Consider the following 26,457-nt stretch of genomic DNA (forward strand, 5'->3'; position numbering starts at 1 on the left):
GTGTTCAGGATGTGAATGCCCTGTGGCATAACACTGTACTTTCACTTTTGTTTTGTATTTCGGCCGTAGAGTTCTGCTTTCTGTGTAACTCCTACTGAGAATCAGACTAATGTTTTTGTTGTTCTGCTTACTATAGTTCCTTGATTAAATGCAGGAGAATTAGTAGGCAGTTTGAGCTTGCTGTCTGTGAATTTAAGGTTTTGCCTGCATGCATCTTGTTTTTGTTCAGTGAATTTCAGCTGTTGTGTTAAAATATCTGCTTTATAGTGCATCACTCAGTCTAATAAGTTCTGGCTTGCATTTTCCTGGTTTTTATGGTCTTCATGCTCTAAATAAATGGATATCATCAGCAAACTTTATAACCTCTTTATCTTGTCATTTATAAATGTACTGAACATAAGTGATTCTGGCATATACCCTGCGGAATCTTTCCTCAGTCAAAACACATTGTTTACTGTAACCCTGTTTCTGTGTTGCTGAGCTATTTATCCATCAGAGGTTCATATCCTATAGCTACTTCATTTTCTTAAGCCTTTCGAGAAGGACTCTGTAAAATCTACTGGAAATCCAAGTTAGCTATAACTACTGGAATTTCCCTTATTTCTTTTGTAAATTATGCATATGTGTACTTCGGTAGTCATGTTAGAGACAATTTGTCTAATTTGTTGTGGAATCACGGCTCCTCTGAAGGCCATTGGAATTTTGTTTGGCTTTACTAGAAAAAATATTTCGCTTCATGGCTGTAAACCAAGGTTCACGAATTCCATTCATGGCCAGCACAATGAGCTTTATGGCCAAGCATAAGCTACTTCAGTTTTCCACTCTACTTCAGCTTGCTGTCTCTCAAAAGGAGAAGTATTATTTTCCTGAGCTGCTAGGTGAGATTGCGGTACACAATAGAATCCATATTGAGAAATCCTCAGATAACTGATGTTAGGGGTGAGTATATTTCTGTGTATTTGTGTGATTGATGCCCTTCAATAGCCTCATTAGTTCATTGGTATGATGCTCTTAGAAATGATCAGTGTGATCTTGGAAGAAAGATGTGTCCTGAACTGTACCCTCTGTATTTCAGCTGACCAACTGCTAATATTTCTTCTTATATTTTTTTTGAAGTAACATTTGTAACACACAGCTGCTAATACTTTTATGCTTTGAGGTAAAAATAAATAATGCATTGCCTTATTTTTTTCCTTAGCTTAGTTGTCAGCTTTCTCCAGTAAGTGACTAAGGCCCCATATATATAATGATTTCTTTTAATGGTTAAATTAGGCATGTAAATATTCCCTGCTACTTGAATGGAAATACTTGGAAAAGTGAGGCTATATAGGCATGAGAGTTAAGCAAGTTTGAGTGAGGTCTTTATAAAGTTTGAAATGCATTAGTGTAAAATGGAAAGCAAGAAACTTTTTTTCTGTATATAAACACAGTATCACATAATAGAAGAACATTTTTTTGGTTTCATTTAAGAGTTTTCTAGTAATCTCATTGTATCTTTGAAACAAAATAAACTTTTTATTTGTAACTCTATAGCTCATGCTACAAAATGTCAAATCCAGGAGATAACTGTAACATTTGTGTTTTCAAGGTTTAGCTTGTCTTTTAAGACATTTGTAGGTGTATATTTTAGGCATTGTAAAATTGTCCATGTATGAGCTTAACCAAAATTGAAAAACCTCCATAAGAGTATTGCTTATGCCTATTTATAGAAAGGCACATAAAATCTAGAAGCTGGGAATGATGTTCTCAGAGATCTTTGTATCATGCAACAGATTCAAATCAAGTTTTATTTAAAGGGAAGTTTCCTATTTCTAGAGAAAGAAACGTGGTAACTGCGCTCTCGTAACTTCTCCCCCAATATGCCTTTATTTGTTTTAGAAATTGCATTGTGCCATTACTATGTTTCATGTGGTATATAACATGTTGATGATGACTTAACTTCCTTTCACATTTTTAAGATACAGGCAAAGGCCGTTTCCTGCCATTTCAAAAGGATCTTGTGATCTTGTTCTCTTGAGAGCTTTTGGAACCTCTGATGAATAGAAAATAATTGATACAAGGATCTTCAAACAGTTGTTAAAAATTTTCTACTCTACTGAATTACTATAGCTTAGTTCTGGAGTACTGCTTAATCTAACAATGAACTCAGAAAATACTGAGTGAAAACATATTTATGAATCATTTGGGCAAAGTATTTCAGTTAGTCTTGGTTTCTATCACAATCTTTTTCCTTTAGAGAAGATGCTAGCATAAAACTGTAAGAGATGTAATAATATGCAATATAACATAAGGTTATATAATTGCATATATGTAATATGCATCATAATGTATGGGGTTTTTTCTTTTCCCAGTGAAACTGAAACCTGACCTGTTTAAAATTTTATGACTAAATAATCAATTTTTTAAAGAATTTTAAGTCTTTCTGTGTTTATATCCTACTTCATCCCACTCCCCCCTTTTATTCAGAAAGAATATTTAAGAAACAAATCTACTGTCCTTTCTCAAGTAAAATTAATTGCAGTTGTAATAAGATTCAGTGCCTTTCCATTCTTTTTATTTTTTGGATTTCATTTTCAAGATAATTTTTGGCAGGGAGTAAGGCATTTTTATGTCTGACAGCCATGGAAACTGCCAAATTTGTCTGCTGTGTCATGTCAGAGACTTAAATTGTGAGACAAAATAAGTGTGAAGCTTTGGTACTAAGCCACATATGCTGACCCTTTTCTGTCTCTAAGTATTTTCTAAATTGGTCGAAGCTTTCTAGAAATTAAAAACAAAAGTCAAGCCAACAGGGGAGGAACTACTCTGCCTGACTAATTTATACTCCAGTACAGCCAACACACTAGTAAAGCCTTGTTCTTTTGAAGATGAGGCAAAAAGTTTCTAGCTGAGGGTGTTATTTAAGAAGAACCTAATGAAGTTGTTCTCCAAACTGATACTAGAGCAGTTAGGATCTTGCCAGTTTTCCAGGACGGCAGAACTCCAGCTACGAATATGGAGATTGTTCTTCTAGATCTGAGAAAACAATCCATCTATTCCAGCATTCAAGGCCCTGATCTGACCAGAACCAGTCTGCTGGTTGGTGATCAGTTGGTGGTTGGTTTGATTGATCAGACCAATTTGATGTGAAATCTTAGAATGCCTTGGACCTCATGTTACGGTGCACCTTGACTCTTTAAGTTACAGGAGGTTTTCTTGAACACTGAAGCTTGTCATGAGAAGAGACCTTCTTGTATTTCATAGTTTGTCATTCTTCTTGTGAGAAAGTGTAGAAGAGGGACTAGATGAGCATTACATGATTATTTCTTCATACAACAAGGGCAGTTTTTCCATCAGAATCAGTCTTTCATCATGGATTTTTTACAAAAGAGATTGGGATGGAATATTTGTCAATTAATACTACTTCATCCAAAACAGCCTTCTGTGTCCACAAAAACACTGTTAAACAAATAAGGTTGAAGAGACATTGTTCATTGTAAATGTTTTACAGAGTATCTTTTTTTTTTTTGTCCTGTGCAAAGTTATATAGACTGAACTTGTGAAAGATTTGCTGCATGCAGCTTTTAAAGCAGTTTCACAGAAATACAATACTGAACAGAATTTCTCCAGTGTCTTGCAGATGGAAAATCTGTTGTAGTGAAGGAAAAGTCGCAGTGGCCCAGAAGTGGTTGAAGAGATTCGATAAGTTTCAGACAGCACTGTTCATGTCTCATGAATTGTTGCTGGGACAAAATACCTGAAGTCACCTAGGAAACATCTGAAAAATGTATTTGTGACTCCTTGGCTGTAATTGACTATAGGGGACTGGTGAAGGGTTATATATTTATGTAAAGCACAAGTAGCATCATAAATGAATTTGCATTGCAAAATTTCAAAAGATACTTCTATTCACAGTAGTATATTTATTTTTTGTTTTTCTTTTTCCAGGTTTAACAATCTGTGGGCACAACTGTCTCCTCACTGCAGAATGGATGTCTGCCAGTAAAATTGTATGTCGAGTTGGGCAGGCTAAAAATGACAAGGGAGACATTATTGTTACTACGAAGTCTGGTGGCAAAGGAACTTCAACTGTTTCCTTCAAACTGCTTAAACCTGAAAAAATAGGTATATTTATTGTTCAAATCCACATCTGTTTTCTTTGCTGAGCAAATGTATGACTGCATGCCTCTTTGCATAAAACGTATGTTTGAAATGGATCCACCTCAGGACAATTTTCAGTTGTTTAAAAAATGTAGAGTATATCAATAAAATGTACACACACACACACACACATATATATATATATATATATAGTGAAAGAGGGAGAGAAGCTCAGGGTATATGTAAAATTATTCCTTTCTCAATATCTTGATAAAACCCCCAGTGACGAATGAAAAGTAGCCCTTTTTTTTTCTTTAAATAGCTCTAAACTTCTAAAATTTTAAAAAACTTTATAGCAGATCCAGTAATTACTCTTAAATGTAGTAGGTAAATACAAAATCTGAACTAGCTCATGAGCTTTACACCTAAATCGTGAGCTGACAGTTAATCCTTTAAAGAAAGCTGAGTCTCCAGTGCCATTTCTTATTTGTAATTCAAACCATCCTGCAAGACAAAAAGTCTTAAGTATTTCTCATGAGATGCTTAACCATTGAAATTATTTTGCTGAGCAGTCTAGGACCTCTGCTTAACCTAGAATCCAGTCTAAATACCCTGTGGATTGAAAATGTTTCTCTCAGAACCCCTCATTGATGGAGCTGGATAGTTATCTTCCCTAACACAGGAGTTCCCACAAGAACTGTTTTAGGCTTTTATTCTCAACCCTTCAGTGACAGATAAATAACATAATAACAAGTAACTTCTCCCAAGCTGCACTAGTGTCTTAATAATAGAAAGGTGAAATGTACAAGTGCAAATGTTATACAGTGGAGATTTTGATGATGAGAGAGGAGAATTCACGTTTAAAAATATGGGGAAGTGTGGGGATGGAGTAATTTCTAGTGTTGAGTATCTGATGTCTATGTTAAAGATAGACAAGGCCAAGAGTATGGCTGGCTCCATTTTCACCTGAGATTACAGGACATATTGTGCCTCACCTTAATGCATTGTCTATGCTAAGGCATTGGAAGTAAAGTCAATTCTGTGTCCTTGAAGTCATTTATCTTGGTGTGTAGACAAAGTTCAGTCACCTTTTAGATAGCAATTACGACAGAAAAGGAATCGTCTCTAAAATATGGGAATGAAAAGACTTTCAATTAATTGCTCTTCTGAAAGTAGTGGATAACAAAGTTTGGATAAATACCAAAATACTTGCAGGAATGAAAATACTAATACTTTGTGGTCAGGAAAATGCACTGTGCACTCTGCAAGAGGGTAGTGTTTGATGCCCAGCCATGAATTTTCAGCAGCTATAATGAAATAATTTAGCATAATTGCATCCAGGTTGTTTTGCCATGTATCTTTCAATGTATTACCTAGGTATGCATTTTATATTTATCAGGATTTTTCAAATTAATTCAGTATGTTCGAATTTGATGGTGCTGGACTGCCCTTGTTATTTTAGGGATCTGTGCTTTGTTTTTCCTAGGTATCTTGGATCAGTCTGCTGTCTGGGTGGATGAAATGAACTATTATGACATGCGCACTGACAGGAACAAAGGGATTCCCCCCTTGTCCTTACGTCCAGCTAATCCGCTTGGTATTGAGATAGACAAGTGAGTACCAAATGCCTTTAATCCACCTTTTTAGTGGCTTTCTCTATATGTGTCTTTGTGAATTCCAGGAAAGTTGAATGGTTTGCAGGGCAGGGAAAGATTTAAAAACACATACGTCTATTAGCTGCTAGTATTCTGTTTGGCACTCAGAGTTGTTAGTGCACATTGTATTCTGCTTCATAATCCTCTATTTTGGATCATCAATTAGAACTGTAGATAATCTAAAAGCCTGATATATTGAACACCAGTGATGTTGAGATTTTGAGGATTGCTAAATAACTTAAGGCTTCAGATATATACACTGTAGTTACAGAATACCTACTGTTGCATTTGAGTTTCACAGGGCTTTTAAGGATATTAGATTGCTATCTCTTGCTAAAATTGCACTGTAAAATGTGATATATTATGCCACATCAGCTGGTTTATTTTATTGAAATACTAATACTGTTTGCTAGCACACAGTATTCTTTACTTTACTCCTTAAGTATGGTGGAATTTATGACTTATTTTTTGTCTGAAATAGTAACTTTATAGTGAATGATAAACAGAATTAGGGGTTTTTAAATGGGACACTCTTTAAACCTGTCCAAGTCTTAGAAATAGCATCAGGAATACTGCTCTCAATCAAGATACCAGCTCTACCAAATAAAAGACTATTTAAAATTAAACCATTACTAAAGTATCATCTGCTGAATACTCTTGTTTGTGAGGGGGAGTGCATTGGAAAAAAACTGCAGTGTCCATTGTTAACCTTGTTCTGATGAGAAAGTTGCACTTTTGCAAAATATGTGTGGGATTTCTAGTGGATCTACATCACCTTCCAGCTTCTGGCTGTGCATTTCTTTCCTAGCTTGAATTTGTATTTTTCTTTCTTTTCAAAGTACTAACCCAATTTTTTTTAATAAGCTGGAGATTTTATTTCTTTTAAGTATTTTTCTTTAGCCTTTGGTGTAACTTCTGACAGGTGATTCTTTCATGTTCCTCAGTTTTCCAATCCCTGACAAAATGTGGACCTTCATACTATTGACAGTATTCCAGTGTGTTACTAGAAGACTTTCTGTCACTCTTCCACTCTTCTTCCCCTGCTTGTAAATTAAAAACCCCATAACAATCCTTTTTACCACTGTGCTGCACAGCAACTAGCAGTGTGTGCTTTGTTAGCTGATTCTCTTGAGTCTCTCCTTACAGTTAAGACATGATCCATATGACAGATTTAGAATTATCATATAGAAACTTAAGCTGCATTAGTTTAGAATTTGCTTCATTTAGAGTTATTTGGATGTTTGTTAAATAGAAACCCAGCCATGTTGTATTTTAAATAGTTTTTTTCTCAAAACATGAGAAAATGTGCTACTGAAACCTGAGTTTCATATGAAAAGACATAAATCAGAAACATGCAAATACAGCTAGGAAATAACCGTTTGTAGAGGGAGGGAATTAGGAAATCTTTGGGCAAGCGTATCAAGCCCAGATCATTGTTCTTGGTCTCCCAGGTTCATTGCGGGAGAATCAGGAAGATTATGGCAAGCACCAGTTTGAGAGGCGTAACACTGATCAGTATAATAAATAGGAGGAGGAATTGAGGGGTTACATTGTGCAGAGGGGAAAGAGAGTAAGAGCCTGGTCAGCCCTCATGATATGGTTGACAGCACAGTTCTGACTATAGGTGAACATTCTGGGTTTAATTAAAGAATGCCTTCTCAATGGAAAAATTTTCACAATTTTCCTGGTAAATTGGAGCAATGTGAAATTTATTTCTATAAATAGTTTAGCTAAACTCACATGTTTGCAAGTACTTTACGTATGTAATGGGTAAGTATTGAGAAGTTGTACAAGGCAGTGAAAAAAGCCTACTGTAAACTAAGAAAGAAAAAGCAAGAAATTAGCAATAACCATTACTAGATGCAGGAATATTGTTAGAATGCTTTAAAATAAAATAAAAATGATCCTAATAATACTGTGGTATATGCAGATAGGATCTGCAACATTATGTATCTCTCTTTTATTAATACTTTTGGTTTCTTTAAACTTTTTCTTTAAACGTGCAAATTGGGATGTATTTTAATTTTGAAGCTGAAGCATTTGGCATTGGTCTGACTTGGGATTTAGAACCTTTGCAGCGTGGTGGCTGACAAAGAAGGAAAGGAGGGCCTTGTATTGGTTATGCGAATAGTGGTAAACAAAAGAAACATTAATCGAGAAGCTCAGGGAGAAAAGCAGTGAAAAACAGATGTGATAAAATTGAATAGGAATAAACTATATAGGAGCACACTGAAGAGAAGGCAGAGGAAGGTGATTAGACTACAGATTGAAAGAGAAAGAAGCCCTTCCTGTAGAAAGTTATTATCAGGCATTAGCAAATGATACAGAAAAGACATGCTGCAGCATGGAAATTATTTAGTTGTTTTTTGGAGGGGTTTTGTTGGTTTTGTTTTTTTTATATGGGTTTAAAAGTTCCTTGGGTTTAAGAGTTCCTTTTGTGGCTTTCTTAAACTTTTTTTAATGGTACTTCGTCCTATTAAAATATGCTTAAAAATTCATTGTAGCTTTTGAACCATTCAGGTGGATGTTTTCAAGGTGCTGCAAATGAGACTTTGAAATTAGCGAAAAAACACCTTGTAAGTAATGAAAAGAAGAGCTTCAGTACAGCAGTTTGCTAAGTTATTATTCATGCACAGGGACAAAAAAAAAGATATTCAGACTCAGTAGATAGAAGATTGGAGTTTAATTGGGAGTGACTGAGATTTAAGTGAACAAAAGGTTTGAACTATGAATTAAGGGAAATATATAATAGTGGGGCTAACATTCTATTAATAATTAGAATACTGCCTGTAGATATATTGTAGGAGCAACATATATGTCCTCAAAATACACACTGGAATTGTCTTTTCATATTCAAATGTTGCAAGGACGCAAAAAAGGCAACTAAGTATATGCAGTCATCCTGGCTGTTCTACATAATCAAGATATTTAAAATTTTACTTGTATAGTCAAGATATTTTCACTCAACATGTATACATAATGTTCAGGTCATCATCTTTCAGCCTGCAGGTTTAGCAAGTAGTAAGTATATGTAATTGCTGGCTGATAAGTTCTTCACATTTTCCAAAAATTAATTGCAGTTCCTGGGTCATGTAGCTAAGAATCTCACTTGCTAATAAAAGAATCAGTTATATTGTAATGAAACTTGAACTCACTGGTTCTTGTTTTGGTGGTGACCCTTGAAGTCACAAAAGTATTTGCAGAAAAGTGTTTGCACATGTTTGTTCTCCTCCCTTCCTAAAAGTTGATCAGCTGATCCAATCAGATAAAGGTTTTTTGGTATTGATGTAACTTAGTGCCTATTGTGTGTGTGCTATGAGAGATTCATTTCCCACCGAAAAGCAGGTATTTAAAATACTTAATCTTTGAGTTCAAGTTTTTAATTTTTACTGTGGGGTAAAGACTGATACAAAGGTTTAGTGTCCTATCACTATCTTATGCCTACTTTCAGTTCAGAGGGGGTCTGTGCTACCTTCCTCCCCAGGGAGTATTCCTGGCTGTGGTGTTACACAGGAACCTTACCAGAAACATTGAATCATAGAATGGAATCACAGAATTGTTACAACTGAAGATTTTCAGTCTCATTGAGTCCAACTTCTGACCAATCCCCATCTTGTCAACTGAAGCATATCCCCAAGTGCCATGTTCCCTCATATCTTGAACACCTCCAGGGAGAGTGACTCCACCACTTTCCCTGGGCAGCCCGTTCCAACGCCTGATGACCCTTTCAGTGAAGAAGTTCTTCCTGATGTCCAACCTGAACCTCACCTGGCTCAGCCTGAGGCTGTGTCCTTTTGTCCTGCTGCTGGTTGCTTGGGAGAAGAGGCCATCTGTGTTACAATGCATGCATGGTCACAGAGTCCTAAGGAGCGACTTCGCGTCTCTCAGCCCGGGGTCATGGGATTGTAAGGTCACGACTGCAATGGCACTGATGAAGCGGGGAAGAGATGGGCTCTCCTTTGGATATCCAAAGACTGTTTATTCCAGAACACAAATGGGAATAGCAGAGGGGTCTGGAGACACAGAACAGGGACAGGAACAGCCTCAAATTAAATCTAGGACGAAAACAAGGAGGGGGCCGAGGGCACGAGTTATAAACAAGACAAATGCGGTGGATCTGAGGGCTGAGGTCCAATAGGGATAGGGAAAAATGGTGCAGAATGTTAAATCAGAACTGTGGGGAACCAACAGGGTAACAGGGATGGAGTACTGTGGAAAGACAGAGCCAGTGGGATTCAAGGGAAGGAAGAACATTCTAGGAGGGGTACATATATGGTGAAGAAGGGCTGAACAGGGTGACATAAACTTAACAAACCAGTAGAACAACGGAACCTAAGAGATACTAATATGTGGCTGCAAAGGCCCATGGGAGGAAGGTTTTCCTCACCGTAATCTAGAGGGGTGTGTCTCCTTGTGGCAGGCCCCTGGCCTCCACAGTCCCCCACCTGGCTACAACATCCTTCCAGGCAACTGTAGAGAGGAGTCATCCCTGAGCCTCCTTTTCTCTGGGCTAAACACCCCCAGATCCCTCAGCCACTTCTCACAAAAGTTACTCTCTAGACCCTTCACCAGCTCTGTTGCTTCTTTGGATGCGCTCCACCGTCTCAGTCTTCCTGTGTTGAGGAGCTCAGAACTGGACACAGCACTCAAGGTGTGGCCTCACAGTGCTGAATACAGGGGGACAATCACTGCCCTGCTCCTGCTGGCCACACCATTGCTGATAGGCCAGGATGCCCTTGGCCTTCTTGCACATATGGGCACACATTGGCTCATGTTCAGCTGCTGTCAGCTGGCACCCTCAACACACCCCCAGGTTCTTTTCTGCCCGGCAGCTTTACAGCCACTCTGCCCCCAACCTGTAGCTGCCTGGGGTTGTTGTGACACGAGCAAGATTCATCTTTCTTGAACCTCATACAGCTGGGTTTAGCCCATCAATCCAGCCTGTCCAGATCCCTTTGCAGAGTCTCCCTACTTTCCAGCAGATCAATGCTCCAACCCAACTTAGTCATCCGCAAATTTATTTAGAGTACGCTCAATCCCATTGTCCAGATAATGGAGGAAGTTACTGAACCAGACTGGCCCCAGTACTGACCCTCGTGGAGTCCCAGTAGTGACCATCCAACAGCTGGAGGTAACTGCATTCACCACTACTCTCTAGGCACGGCCATCCAGTTTTTAATCCAGCAAAGAGTACACCTGTCCTTGCTGGATTGCCAGCTTCTCCAAAAGTCTTAAATAGGTTGCAGGAAGAAAAAGAGTGTGCAGAGTAGTTGTCTCAGAATGAGAAATGTGGAACTTGGTGTGAAAATTCTGACTTTAGCAGCAGTGTGGTAGTAGTTGGATTGGTTTTAGCAATTTAGAGCTCTTAAAAAAACAGGTTGGTAACACAAGATTATTCAGTTTTGTATGGTTCTGGGAGAGATTATCATAGACACCAGTTGAAATCTGTTGATGGAAAATTTAGATCTGCATGAGATTTGTGAATGAATTCCTTGTTCTAATGTACCACATACTTTCTCCTCCTGCACGACAAGTCCTTGCTTAACCAAGGGTTCCCTGACTCCTCTAACTACTCTGTCAGGCTAAGAAAATACATTCCCTGCAAAACAGTAATATCAGTCAAACCTAGTGGTGGTTAGAAAATTTTTGAATAGTGTTTGTTATTTTGCATGTAGCAGAGGTCACTCTGGTGGATCTGTCTTGTACATGAAAGCAAAGGCTGACATGCTAAGTACATTCCATATACTTCTGTATCCACCCACTCAGTACAGACGCTTCCCTCTTCCCACGCCAGCTTCCAAAACAGCTCATCTGGGAGAAGAAAACCGATGATCTTACGCTGCCACCTAATGGTAAACATCAGCTTGCTAGCGCGAGATAGGAAAAGACTTTCTGGAGACTGAGATGTTTAATTTTAAATAGCTTGTGTGGAAATGCAGTAAATTTCATCATTGAATGCGATGGGTGTTTGGAAACTTGATCACATGTGAAAAAATTCTGAAAGCTGTAAAAGAGTTTTGGTATAGTCGTAGCTTTATGACATTAAAAAGTAAAGTAACACTGTTTGTTGGGCTGATGCATCAGCTGCAGCTACCAGCATATAATCTCTTAGTAGATTTCTCTTGCCACATTCTGCCAGTTCTAAAATACAGTTGCCACTTTGTTTTCATATTTCTAATGAACCCGATGCTACTAGGGAGGAATTGCCAGAGTACACCCTTATCTTGTTGCTGTTGGAGAGACCTTTGTTAACACCTTCTGATTTGTCATGTTTAGTCTACACCAGTGTCCCTTATGCTGGTCTTTTTGCATGCATTATTAACACAGTACATCTGGTACAAAGCCAGCTTCAAGGAGTCTGACTGGTACCAGACAGAGCGCGGAGTGTACAGCAGCTCTAGCTGGAGCTTGTTTATGCTGGTTGCTGTTCAGAATCTGTGTTTATTTAAAGTTGCTCCTTTTGACCTTTCATAAACTTCTGTAGAACTGAGCTTCAAGGTACCTTTTGGTGGTTGTATCATCCTTTGGGACCCACCTTTAATCTGCAAATATTGTCATATATGCTGAAATTATTACTAGAAGTAAAATTCTGGGAGCAAAACAATTTTCACAGAAAAAATACTACTTGCTAAACTGTGTTCATTGCCAGGCTTTGTTAATTAGAATCTGTTGCATTCTGTTGCTCTTACTTGGTTGTGGCTGCTTGAAGGCTGTGATTTACCCACTGAGATTTCCAACTAATCTCTGGAAAATACAAATGCTGTGAATGGGCACAGGTTCTGTAGTAGAATTTGTAAGAGCCCATGAATCCAGTGCTCTTAAATTAGGTTTGTTGCTAGTAGGCTGTAAAGAATCTGAAGTTTGGGGTAGTGCAAGGATGATGCTTCTATTGATGGTTACTTGTGGCACAAGTGAATTTATTGTACTCCACGTGTTTTAAATCCAAAGTAAATGACCTTTACATGGAAGCAAGGACCACTACATCTAATTTTTTATGGCTCTATTAATTATACTCAAAATGTGTTTTAGGGAAGTGAAAGTGTATAGTGGCTTGTACCTAAATATATTTTTATTATGTTTCTCATTAATATAACCACTATGTGAAATCTCAATTTCTTTTGTATTTAAAATAGTTGCTGATGCATAAATAAGACTATTTTAAAATGTTAACTACAGGTCTAGTACCAGATCTAGTTCTGTTCTAGGTAAAATAGTGTGCCTAGTAGAAAGTGTACCTTTGCTGAAATTGTAAATGTAGTGTAATACTTAGGGTTGTCAAGGGTGGTAAGCTTCACTCTTCTTTTTCTGAGGTTTTCTGGATTCAATTTGAGGTCCTCAGTTTCTTTTACGTTATTAAAAAGTGATTACTTTTTCATAATGATTAAGTATTCTTCGTTAAGTAATTCTTGTATAATGAGCCAATCAACAGAGAAATGATTTACAGTTTATTTACATGTCGTCATGATCTAAGCTTTTGCTACTGATTCATCTTCACCCCACAATGTTGAACAGAATAAACCAGAAATACTTTCTCAAGTCACATATGGGCTTGTTTATTAGTAAATGGTAAGCAAGTTTTAATGAAAACAACTTCCCAAAACTGACTTATTTAATTTACTAGTGGAAGTTAATGAAACAAACTTGTTTGTATGTGGAATCGGTCTCTTTTTAGATGCATCTGGCCAGACATTCTAGACATACAGTTGCTTTCAGTTTGAGCATTTTAGTGTGCACTTTGTTTTGAAGACAGCTGTAGCAAGTCTGTATGTAGCAAGCTGTAGCATATCTGTTAGTGGGAAAACCACTGGTAAAATGTATGATAAAAATAAGGATATTATACCACAGAGTATAACATATTGTTAACATACCTCACACGTTCACATTCATGTTTCTAGTCTGTTGTGACTATGTCTAAAATACATCTGCACAGATAAAAGCATTCTTAATTTACGGTTCTACACAAATGCATCTGCTGGAAAAAAGCTCCTAATAACTTTTCAAGGCAGTCAAACATCAAACTGGAAAAAAAATCCTTGTGTTCCTCTGTCTGTAGACAAGATTCATTTGCAGTAATTGATTACAAGTCTATCTTGGTGTATATATGTGTGTGTATATATATATATATATAATTATTTTTTTTTCCCCTAGGAATTGTATAGCTCATGCATAAGCTTAAAGTGTCATGCATATCCCTTATAAACCTGCAGTAATGAGTAGTATTTGGTAGTGGTATATTTGTGTGTGTGTGGGTTTTGTGTTGTATCGGTCTCTTGGTTTTGGAGAACATACATGGAAATTCTGAAAATATGAGCAAAATTCCGCTGCTGTATTGATTGCATTTATTTAAATAGTGCTTGCAGAGAATGTCCAAGTCTCTCCCAAAAACTCAGATTTGTTTTCTTTGCTTTGTTTTTTAGTATTAAAAATGCAACTGTCCACAAAGATGTCACCATGCATGGACCTAATATAAATGCTTTTTGTACAGTTGTACTGTCTATCACATGTGAAGTACTATCCTTCAACTTCATGTTCCTACTGGGTACTTTTGACTAATTTGAGGGTAAAATAAAGTATCTTATATTGTCTTTAAATGAAGAATAAATTGAAACTTTCTTCTTAGATCCATCAGCATTTTCTGCTTACTGTCATTCACGAAATTTAAGGTCATTGAAAATCCTGGATCTCACTACTTATGCCTAAAAGTTTTATTTTAACATCATTACTTTTTCACTGAACATAGGCGAATGTTGGCACCCTCATTTTTTCTTGCCGCATTTGTTTCTCACACTATTTTCCCTGTATCTCTACTTTTCATATCTGTCATCACTTTTCCTTGCATCTCATTTGATTTTTCTTTTGGATTTTAAAAAGTATTGTTTCATGCCCCTGCTGTAATCAGGCGCTACTGATGAAAGACTTCTGTACCATGTCATTATGTACGTAGGTCCTTTGTACCTGCCTGTGCTAATGGCCATTCGGATATGAAAAGAGACTTCCAGGAAACAACTCCCCTCTATATAATTGTACTTTTTAATGTGTCCCCTTTTAGATTTGTTTCACTTAATATACTGTTTGCTTTTTGTAATAAAACCAGTTTTAACTATCTTGAAACATGTTTAGATTACAGCAAAAACTAAAACTAACAAATCACTGCTTTTGTGTCCATTTAAATGGCTTTCCGTATGTGTTAAATATAAGTCTTAGAACTGACTGTGGATTGCTATTCCCACCCAAGTTTGCTCTCAAATACTTTGCATTTGGTGGCAGATTTTCATTTGCATTCAGTATACTTTGTGTTGCAAAATTCGCCCAACTTGTGAGCACCAGAGAGGGACTTCATTGTCTTTTGAGCTGGATGTTGTGATCCAAAAATGAAACAGTACATTTTTGAAATAGGTAAGAGTATTTCAGTTGAAAGGAACGTAAGTCCATCTAGTCCAACTGACTGACCCATTTAGGGCTGACCAAAAGTGAATTTGTTTGCCACAATTAGTCTCTGAAGATGGGATGCAGCTGGTGGTGAAGATGAGAGGAGGGAGTGCACCTGGTGATGTATTGAGTGCATGGTGGAGTAAATATGGCCAAGTGTTGAGTGTATATCCGGACTGAGGGATGAAGGTTGTCATGTTATCATCAAAAAGTGCTTTAGATAGTTTTATTAAGCAGACTTAAAGTGAATGGAATACATTTTCTGGATGAGTGTCTTAGAAACTACATGTAGTTTTAAAAATGCTGTTGTAGAGAATCTGTTTCCACAAGGAATTGGCTCGCATGATATCTTCATGCATTTGTAAGACTGAATAAAAACTAACAGAACCTGCTGGCTGTCACTTGAGACAAGCCTGTTTTTCCTTTGGTGTGTACGGTGAACAGACAGATCAGTGTGTTCTGCTTTGCAAGAGAATTACTTTAACTCAGTATTATACTTTTTTCAGTGTGTGTGCATGTAATGGAAGTATATTCTGTGTATCTCCCTTTCATATTTCTGTGTGACTTCTGCTGTTCAGGAATCAATAGACAATAATTGTGTGAGATCGTTTACAAGCTGTCAGATTTCTGATGTCCTGCCATTTTAAAATTAAATAGAAGCATTTTGTACAGACAACTTTTCTGTCTGATGTGTAAGAGTGTAATTAATATGGTAAAATTAATTTCACTTAGAATAGATTTCAGTCTCTTCCAGTCATGTTACATCTGTCTGTAATAGCTGATTTTATTTCAAGGTGAGTTGCAAGTTAATGTTCCCATCTTATAGAGAAATGATTTGGTGTTTGTTGTTAGTTTGGGGATTTTTGTGACTGTTTTAATTGTAAACTGTTTACAAGACTATGTTTCACTGAAGAAATGAATATTTATTTTTCAGGGGCAGATTTCCTCAAAAAGATTTAGAGTCGCTCTTTCCTGGGATGAGCGCTGATTTCACAAGTGAAAACTTTTCTGCTGCCTGGTACCTGATCGAGAATCATTCAACAACAAGGTTTGTTGCTATCATATAGGTAATTGTTTCAATTGCCAGTCACTGATGGTATTTTACTATGCAGTAGATGTGTCAATGGTGGTTTGCATTTACAGCAATAGAACTGTAGTCACAATTGTTTCCGGTGTTTCTGCTTGGCCTGAAACTTGAATCAACCAGTTTGATTAATCTGCTTCTGAGATTTTTGTTTTTAACCAGACCTAATTTATGATGGGGCCTTTTTTTATCCCTCTCCCCCAATGTCAGATGTAAACTGTCTTTCTTCAAACTTTAGGAATCAAGAAGTTAGCATGGCCTTCAGTGGAAAGTCCAGGTGTTAGGTCATGAACAGAGACACAGGTTATGGGCACTGAACAGATTACTAAAATTGTTAATATCATTTAGGTTGTAGTTAACACTTGTGGAAAATGCTATAGTAGCAGAAGTTGGACAAGCAAGTAGAATCTTTGAGGTAAATCCCTTAAAATCTTGACAATTAGGATCTTAATTTAGAAACACAGTTGATAATACGTACTTACATAAATGTATTATATAAATATATTTTTGTGTGTATAACTCCATGACTTCTACCTGCTTATATTCACATGGTACTGGAAGCAATTTTTAATAGAGAAGGTGAGCTTTATATGTCGTTTTCAGCTAGATACTCTGCTATTTTAAAGGGAAATACCACTTTACAAACTGTTTTAGTTTTGTTTCCTGCTGGTAGAAAAAGGTATGGGTTGCTTCTTGGCTTTGGGGGTGGGAGGATATTTGGTTTTTGAAGATCCAGAAATAACCATTACTCTACTTGGGAAATTTTCTCTCAAAATGATGGTATTTTAAAGGGTATTTTAAAACAAGCAAGAGAACGTTATTACTTGATAGTGACAACATCTTTTGAAATAAGTAACTCAGAGGAGTTATTCCAAATTAATTCTGTCAGACACTGATAACTCTGGGGATCATCAAGTTTTTTTAAAAAAATTGTGGGATTAATAAAGTGATGAAGAATAAATAGATTTTGATGTAGGTCTTCATAAAAAAAAATTCTCTCTGTTTGGCCCTTGGACTGTTTCCACTTTGTTGCTCATCCATGTGGGCACCAATGACACTGCCCAGAGAGTTGTAGAAGAGATCATGAATGATTGCAGACTGGGGACAACAGTGAAGAATGTGGGAGCCTAGGTATTCCCTTTGACTTGCACATGAGGGGGAAAGCTTCAAGTAACAGGGAATGCATAGTGTAAATTTATAGATAGCTGGTACCCCTGGTTTCAAAAGCAGCACTTTTTACTTCTGTAGCCAGATCCATGACTAAAGGACAAAGACTGCTAGTGAGAAATGGAATTCATTTGAAAAAGTGGGGTGGGAATGTGGGAGCATCTTTGCCAGCAGGTTTGCTCTTTGTTGTCAAAAACTTCAAATTCGGAACATCAGGGAATGGTGATAGCAGTCTGCAGTTAAATGAAGGGACAGAATACTACCTATGGGTTCAGTGATGGCATTAAGAATGCTGCAGGAAGTTACAAACCTAGCTGGAAGTGTCTAACCTTAAGTGTGTTTACACACTCATGTGCCATCTGAGAAACAAGAGACAGACCTCCATGTGGAATTAGACAAACACAGCACTGGAATAAGGTGGGATAGCTCATGTACCTAGTATTTTGGGATAGATAGCAAGAGGCCATCTGACAAAGATACCCAGGGAAGAAGAGAAGAACTTGACCTTCACATGAAGAACAGCTGGAATAAATACATGGGGTCTGTTATGGAGCAGGATGGTTGTGATCTTTTTCAGGAGTCTGGAATGGGTGACATTGCAGTGGCAGGAGAAAGTGAACAAAATCTTCCTTAAGCAACTTGGGGAAATTCCAGGGAGTAGACCCTGGTTTTTGACAAGACTTCTAACATGGCTGCAGTGTGGGCCTTTGGTGGTGCTACTCTTCTGAATCTGATTCTTGCAGGCAAGGCAGGGGGTGTGATAACCACCGGTAGCTGTGGCTGTAGCAATTGTGAAATTGTTGAATTCAAGACTCAAAGGGGTGTGGGGAAGGCAAGCAGGAGAGTACACAGCTGGGATTGGAAAGCAGTCATACAGAAGACAATCCAGCATTTGTAAAAGTTGACTGTCTAGTGCAAATCATCTTCTGGTGTTTTTCAGCAGCAATGTGTTAGGTAAGATATGGAGATAATTATTCTGCTTGGCATTGTTAAAGCTGCAGTTGAAGTGCTCTGCCCACTTATGGCCACTGCTTTAAGAAAGATGTGGGAGCTGAGCTGCAAGCTCAGGAGTGGATAAGTATTGGTGGTTATACAGCTTGAATGAGTTAGGTGCTTTCAGAAAAGAAAAAATATTTTTAATACTTTGTGTAGTATCTGCTTAAGTATTTCATCCTTCTTGCTGAAAAAAATTCCATCGATTTGTCTTTGCATGTCAACAGTTTCAAGTAATGATCTCCTCCATCCAATGGAATAAAAAGTTTTAATTTGTACTTTTAAATGAAATCTGGAGTTTTTTGCATATTAACTCCATTTGTATTGGTTTATAAAATCAAAATCTTAGTGTTGAAGGTCCAAGAGCAGTGTAAAACTCAACAGGAGTAAATGGTCAAAGGGTAGGGTAAATCCAGTCATGTTTTGAATCTAACTATAAGTATCTCTTTGAACAAAGAAGCAGCGAAACTGTTTTGGTTCGTTTTCTTTTTCTTCCCAATTCAAAACGTGTAGTCTTAAAAATATTCTAGAATTGTATAAATATCTGTCCCATATAATTTGTGCCCTTTTTCTGGAAATACAGCAGTGGTTTAGTTCTTGTCCTCTACATAACCTTAGCTATTGGAAATGGTAAAAGTGGGGTGCACTGACATTTTGGTTAGCTTACGTCTGTTTTTTTCCTTGAAGGACATTCTTTTTAAGAAATTAGTGTATCATCCTTTTTACTAATTCTTTTTATTTGGAAATATCCTGTTAAATAGAAGTAAACTATTTTGACACACCATTAGACCATCAGGTAACATTGAAACAGTGCTTAAAAGGAGAACTGTACAGATTTTGTTAAATTGAAAATGCTGCTGGTAAGTACTTCTCATATGCCCAAGTGGACCAATCCAGGTAATGAGTAATGTTATTTCTGTCCAGCAGATGGAAACAGAAAATTAGGCAAAATGTTGTGACATCATCAGTATAAAAAGAAAAGTGCTTTTAAGTGCACCAGTGTGCTTTGTCTCCCAGCAGGTGGTGATAGCCTTCTCTGTGCCTGAGCTGAAATTTGGTTTGTTCTCTTACTGAGTCTTTTTGTACCAGCTCTTTTTAAATTGGGCAGAATATTGATGGAATTCTCTTGTCTTAGTTTTCTATTTCATTGATCCCTCGCCTCACAGAGGTGTAGCACAGTTTTTTGGTTTTGGTTTTTTGGTTTTGGTTTTTTTTGTATTAGGGCAATTGCTTTGGCCTGTAGCTGGGAAGGATTAAAAGGATGGAAGGACTTTAAGGATGAAAATTACTTGCTATATTTGTATTTCTGAGCTTGTTCATGGTGGTGTTTTTATAGTTAATCAAGTATTATAGCTACTGAGGTCACATTAATCATCATCAACAACAAAAAAATTATCTACAATTAATTAAGATTTATTCACAACATAAGACTTCTCAGTTAATTGCAGGTGCTTGCAAAAAATAAAGATGTGAAATCAAATGTAAAGTGGCAAAATTGAGAAATATTAGGAAACTCAGATAGAAAGAAAGTTACCAACATACCAACAACGATGATGAGTTGGCAGTTAATATTGCCCTTGAAATGTCTTTCAAAAGTATTTCAGCAGATTGCTTATAAAAACCATCCCTTCATTAAACAGGAATCTATTTAGCTTTTCTTTATTTTGCACTAAAGTTGTATTCAATTCTGAACTGTATGTCCAAACCAGCATAAAAATATTAATTCCAAAACAAAAGTGAGAAAGGATTGTGAGTAAAGCTGCAGAGTTGAACAAATGTCATTGTTAAAGAGACTTCTAATATCTCAGTAGTTAATCTACTGTGTATAAGTGTAGTGAATTTTACTGTCACCTGTTTAATATAGTACAGACAGTTAAGTAAGAGAAGTGTTGCATGTTTAGAAAAACATCCTGACTAGTTTGTGTTATAAAGAAATCTCTTCCATCACAAGTGATAGGAGCCCCCTATTCAGCATTGAAAATAAAAACCTGAGATCTTTGGACTAAGAATAAACTCTCATTATTGAAAAGCATGCTCGTTAGCAATTAATTCACCCTTACTAGATGTTCTGAAAGTAAGTGGCTTTATTTTCCAAGTAGTTTGTTCTGTTTATTTATTAGCTGGCCTTATTGTTTGAATGTCTCTGAGGTTTTCTTGTTTGTTTTCAGTTTCGATCAGCTCAAAATGGCTGTAGTGAATTTGAAGAAACAAGCCAATAAGAAAAACGAAGGGAGTCTAGCTTATGTGAAAGGAGGTCTCAGCACATTTTTTGAAGCACAAGATGCTCTGTCAGGTAAAGATGCCTTGCACTTACTAAGTACAGTATAATATATAATATTATATATTTATAAGTATTTATAAATACTAAAATTGTGTAATGAGCCCCAAATCTGTGTTGTGATTGTCACAAGCTAGAACTGGCTAGCTAATTGATGTGGTTTATTTGCAAAAGATGTCACCAACTGTATCTTACAGGAATTGAAAGCGTTTAATCAAATTGCTTAGACCACAAATGCAAGAAAGAGAAGTGTTAAACTGGAGTTAATATTCAGATGACTCTGTAGCTACTCTAAACTGTAGCGACAGAAAAAAATTTGATTTTTTTGATGCCTTATTCAATAGTCAGATGATAATATTCATATGAATATCCAGACCCTTGTTACTCTGGGAGATCAGAGAGCCTTTCTGGTCTGCTTGCCATTGGGAGAGTGCAGCACACTAGTGAGGTTATCAGAGTTGCCATTTTTGTGTATATATTTATTATATATAAGCACACAAAGACACAGTCTTAAAACATGAAATGTCCTGCAAGTCAAACCTCATTGTGGGCTACTCTAGTCCTGTCTAGTGAGGCTCTGGTCTGGATAAGATAGCAACTATGCCCAGGAAATCACCCGTAAGAGGTTTTTCATTTACCACTGTGCTGATTATCCCTCCTGGTCATTGACTCCTTTGGCCAAAATCTAACTAGGTTCAATAACAAAATTATTAAATAATATAGCAGAAAACCTGAAGAATGTGGTGGTACTCTAAGAAGAACCATTATTTGGCATTCTTTCACCTTTTTAAGATGAGTTTTCATTAAATGCTAGGAAAAATAATAGGCTTTCCTTGTAATTCTTACACATCTTGAAAATATTGAAATCCTATTTTTTTTCTTAAATTGTCTCAAACATAATCCCACATAAATATTGAAATGTGGCTTGTTTTTCACAACCAAATCTGCTTTGCATGTGGAATATTTATTTTATTTTTTATTTTTTTATTTTTATTTATTTTTTATTTATTTTATTAATTACTCAAAAATTTTAAAAAATATTTAAAAAAATATAAGCTGTGGTATTGTTTTGCATGTTTTACCTTTATCAGTGTTATTTTTTCCTAAAATCAGGGTTTATTGGTGCAGTCCTTTAGCTAAATTATTAATTTAAACTTGGGATGACTCAAGTGGTTCTTGATGTCACTTTTTGTCTGTAACCACAATGGCGTGGCTTTTTCTTCCCCTCAGTGATCTCCCTTTAGTGCTCAAAAGGAAGCAGAATTTCAGCTTATACAGTGAATTAAAGTGGTATAATGGAAGAATGACCTTGATGCTGTAGAGACTTAGAGCCTCACTCTTAATAATTCAAAACTGTAACACTGAAGTTCAAGGACAAGATCAGTATTATACTTAGTTTTTAAATTCTGAACCCAAGTTCTTAATGAGGCTGCCGTACAGGTCACAGCTGCCTTCTGTAGCGTTTGAATACCCATTTCTCTGTTGAAATGTCATGTTAAATCCATGTGCAAAAGGAGTTTTGCTTTTCAGTCAATAAATCCGCTCTTATGGCATATGAATTTCAGTCTTGAATGCAGAACTACTTTTTCACCTTTTCTTCCTCCTTATGCAGGATATTTTTGAGGGAATATAGCTGGAAAAAATGCATAACTTTTTAAAGACAAACTTGTGATAAGTACAATCAACTGTTAAGCTGGATGTGGCTTCCAGTAGCAAGAAGAAAAAAACGACTTCTTCGATGCCATCATCAGCCCTACTGCCACATGTCAAAGCTTTTTCCTGAACATTTAATCACTAAAGTTTTCTCAAATGAAAGATGCTGAGAATTAAGAGTAAGCATTACTAGTATTGTTCTAGAGAAACAGCTCAGATGCAGATTTAAAAAAACACCAACAACAAACCACCAAACAAAAACTCCCAAGCAAACAAACCCCCCATTAATTCTTCAGCATACAGTTATGAAATTCAAGCTTTTTAACAGAAGAACATTAAATTAAAAATATATTCTGGCTAGGCAGTGATTGTGCAAGATGATGTGATGGCACTTTTCTGCCCTTACACATGTAAGGGTGAATCTTTGTTTTATTTTCTCCTTTTAAAAAGTGCAACTAGAATTTGTATGCATTACAACAAACCTATGTGAGGAGTAGTTTATATTTGAAAGCTGAACAATTGCTTCAGCACAAACTCTTAGGGACATAGCCATTGTTCTGCAAACTTTTATTATTTGATGCTGAGCATACAACTGTCACAGATGAAAAGTGACTCAAGGGAAAACCCTTACTGAGTACATTTTGTCTGTCTTCCAATATGATTTAAATTTTCTGAGTTGGCTCATTTTGCTTTAGATATTTTTTAAACTCTCTTGCTTTGGGAAGATTTCTAAAATCTAATGTATTTTCTAAAGATACGGGTTTTTTGAGGGCAAAAATTTAGACTCACAATTTTCCCCTTTAGATGTCTTAGAACATCTTCTAACCCCAGTGGTTATGCTTCATAAACTGCAGATCTGTTGCATTGTAGTTATAGAACAGAGCTACTTGTGAGCGGTTATTTCTCTTAAGTCTCCCTAAATTAGTACAGGATAACTTTTTCTAGGAGGATCGCCTTAGGAGGTATAACACTTGCTTCTCCAGTTACTTCATACTCCTCTACAGCTTTTATACATGCTTTTTAAAACTCATATGCATTTAACAATGTTTGTTTCAAATATGTTATCTTGATTAAGGAAACCCTGAATTACTGATTATTGTGCAGCTTTTTTCATTAGTTAGGACCAGTAACTTCTGTCTGGTCTTAAGTGTACTATCAGACTCTATCACACATTTTAATGACTATTAGTATTTTCATAAATAAGCAGTGGAAAACATAAAAAGCAGTCCTAAGATGTTTATTGTATTTTGTGATTTAGAGGCAGTTTACTAAGAAAATAAGAGCTCAAATAGACCAGAACCTATCCTTGTTTGGTTTAATTTCTGGGAAAATAGAACAGCCTTATCAGATCCCCATGTCTCTCTGCCTGTTAGCTTGGCTGACAGTTTGACAGTGGCTGCAGAGATGTTCAACAGGAAGTTTGTTTCATCTGCTGAAGGGAGCTGTAAACTGAGCTGAGGGGAGCAGGGTTTGTCTCAACTTGACCCACTTGTCAGTGTCGAGGAGTTCAGCTGGTTCATTTCCTGTAGTTCTAATTGCAATCTAGAAGGTAGCATTCCTAAAAGGGTGGCTGTTTATGTCTTTGTAGTTAAGACGTATTTTATCGTCATGAGCAAATCGGGTCCCACACAGAAGTCGTCAGGAAAGTTAGCAAATTAATTTTCTTTCAGTATATTGTTTTCTGAAATTCTCTTTGCAATGAACCTAAGGCTGCAGTTTCTTCTTATTTAAATGAAAGGAAAAAAACAGGGAAATGACTACTTCAGTCGCTCATACAAAAACATGTAAGTACGTCTCTATTGGCAGGGAGAGAAGATGATGTAATGCTTTTTAAACACAGATATGAGCAAATTTGGGGTTTAGATTTGGCTCTCTAGTTTGCCATGGCAACATTTTTTTTGCAACTACAACTACAAACACATTTTTTGTGATTTTCAGGAAGTCGGTACAAAAGAAGCGCTGCTGGCTGTTACAGTACTGTTCCTTTTTTCCCTTTCCCGGCCCCTGTTCAGATATGTGGCCTATGGGAATACCTGCGTTATAGGGACCTTGGACTATATTTGGCCGTTTATCTACTACCTTTCTTAATACATAAACTGGGTTAGTGTGGCTGAAATTACCTGTCTGAAATGATCCTAATCTGGCCAATGCCTGTTTTTTTGATTTGGTTTGTTTTTTTCTTCCTACAGACTATTTTTACAGTTCATTCCCTAAGGCTTATTCTTAGAAGGGGCATGTTAGTGATCCAGGATTGGATTCAGGCTGAATAAGTCTGTGCTGCTGCCATTATGTCTGCTAAATTCATTTTCTCTGAAAGTAAAACAAAAAATATCACCTGAGCTATATTCAATTCTGAGCCGGACTGGGAATTTGAAAAGCTAAAAAAACCCGATTCTAGCCTGTCATAAATGTGTCCCTTTGCCTCAGACCATTGAGGAGTTTTGTTACATTTGAATTTAAAGAGATTATGTAGAGCCAACACAGTTTTTCATTAGTGATTCTGTTTGCAAACTAGATTGATGATTAATTTTGAAATGGTTTTCTTTTGTCCAATTAAATGCTAGTGTGTGACTGTTCTTGCTTGGTAGTGTGGCATTGGCATACCAGGTTTTGCTGTTGTCACACTGCTGTTTTGAAACAAATCTAATTCACACTTTTGCTTTGCTTTACTCTCGTGTATATTTTTTCAAAGAGTATGGATTTTTGTTAAACCTATGAATTTGGGGAAATCAAATTCAAATATGTGATTGCTACCTAAGTGTTGTGCAGGTGGCTTGAAGTGTCTGGAATAGCTCTGTTTCTGATCCTCTATGTGATGTGTGTCTATTAATGTTATCTTCCTCATCCTACTTCAAGTGATAGCATATTGCCTTTGCAGGGTAAGAGCAATCTGCTGTTACAGCTAGTGATTTTAAAGATGACAATTTGCAGAGCATAAGAAAGAACAGGGCCATGAAAATAAACTGGCAAGAATAAAACATGATGCTGCATGTATTGGATGCATATCTGAGAGCATATCAGTCACTTCAGAGCAGCAGTTCCTCTGCATCTGTGTGCCCCATAGTAAAGGCAAGTTAGATCATTTCTAGTTAAGAATTACGATCATGCCTCCATGTAGTCAGCAGGAAGCAATAGCTGATGTGCTCTCTGCTCACTCTCTAGCTTTCCAAGGGGGTCTTCCTGTCTGAATACTTGGATCATCTTTGTTCTACCCTTACAGAAAAAAACGCTGAATGAGATGGATAAGTACTATCAGTCTCATATTTTGTCCTTGCATTTATAGGCCTTCTCAGCATTCAAAATTAAAAAATAGATGTGTTAAATTAGCCATTCTAAAAATACCTATGCTAAATTAAATTTAATTTAATTTTGCTTGTTGAAAACTTGTGTTCTGATCTTTCAGCACTAGATAACAGGAGAGACATTAAAATGAGCAATGTATTCTTAGAGAAAGATGAGATGACAAAGGGGTGCCATTAAGTACCTAAGTGGTGTTAGATAGTTTAGTCTTGGATGAATGCTTCCTCTTCATGCAGTTCTTATGGTCACTTTTTGTAGCAGACCAATGGTTACCTTAATGCAACTTTATAAAATCAAAAGCTTTCACAAATGATAAAAGGCTCAAACTTTCCTTTCATGCATGGCATTGTGTAGGGAGTTGGGGTTTTTTTGTCTCAAGGAAGAGAAAATCTGATTAGAAAACAGAGGAAACAGCAGGAGTTGTCACAGGCTGTAGTGAAAGTTCTCTGCCCAAACCTGTACCTGCTTTTATGCTGACTGTTCATGTAGCTTCTTCATCAGCTATTGTTTTAGAGATGCGAGCTAATTCTCCAAAGGAATTCTCCAAAGGAATGCAGTTTTGGCAGTTTATAGTTACTGTGGGGCTGTCACATTTTATAAACTTGGGTTTTTTTCAGCTAAGTTAACTTTTTTGTGTGAAGTTGAAAAGTAGTAAAGCATGTAGAAAGAGAAATAAATTTTGCAATTGCAAATTTCAAACAGAAAATTCTGCAATTGATTGCAAGTTTGCAAAAAGCTACCTATGATTAAATTTGACCCCGACTTATCCTGCAAGCCATAAAACCACCTAAATTTCATGCTGCATTATTCCATTTTGA

At 36.7% G+C, this 26,457-nt stretch overlaps 1 protein-coding gene across 2 annotated transcripts in view; it reads left to right on the forward strand.

The window, feature by feature from the left end:
* Positions 1 to 26,457, forward strand: part of EXOC2 (exocyst complex component 2) — a 129,026-nt gene that overhangs the window by 15,468 nt on the left and 87,101 nt on the right. For both annotated transcript variants that reach the window (XM_040062072.2, XM_040062054.2), the window contains exons 3-6: positions 3,928 to 4,104; positions 5,567 to 5,693; positions 16,099 to 16,212; positions 20,577 to 20,701. In XM_040062072.2, the coding sequence (XP_039918006.1) occupies positions 3,928 to 4,104; positions 5,567 to 5,693; positions 16,099 to 16,212; positions 20,577 to 20,701 (543 nt within the window). The remainder of the gene's footprint in view (positions 1 to 3,927; positions 4,105 to 5,566; positions 5,694 to 16,098; positions 16,213 to 20,576; positions 20,702 to 26,457) is intronic.

Source organism: Hirundo rustica, chromosome 1, assembly GCF_015227805.2.
Source record: "Hirundo rustica isolate bHirRus1 chromosome 1, bHirRus1.pri.v3, whole genome shotgun sequence".
Classification (NCBI taxonomy): domain Eukaryota; kingdom Metazoa; phylum Chordata; class Aves; order Passeriformes; family Hirundinidae; genus Hirundo; species Hirundo rustica.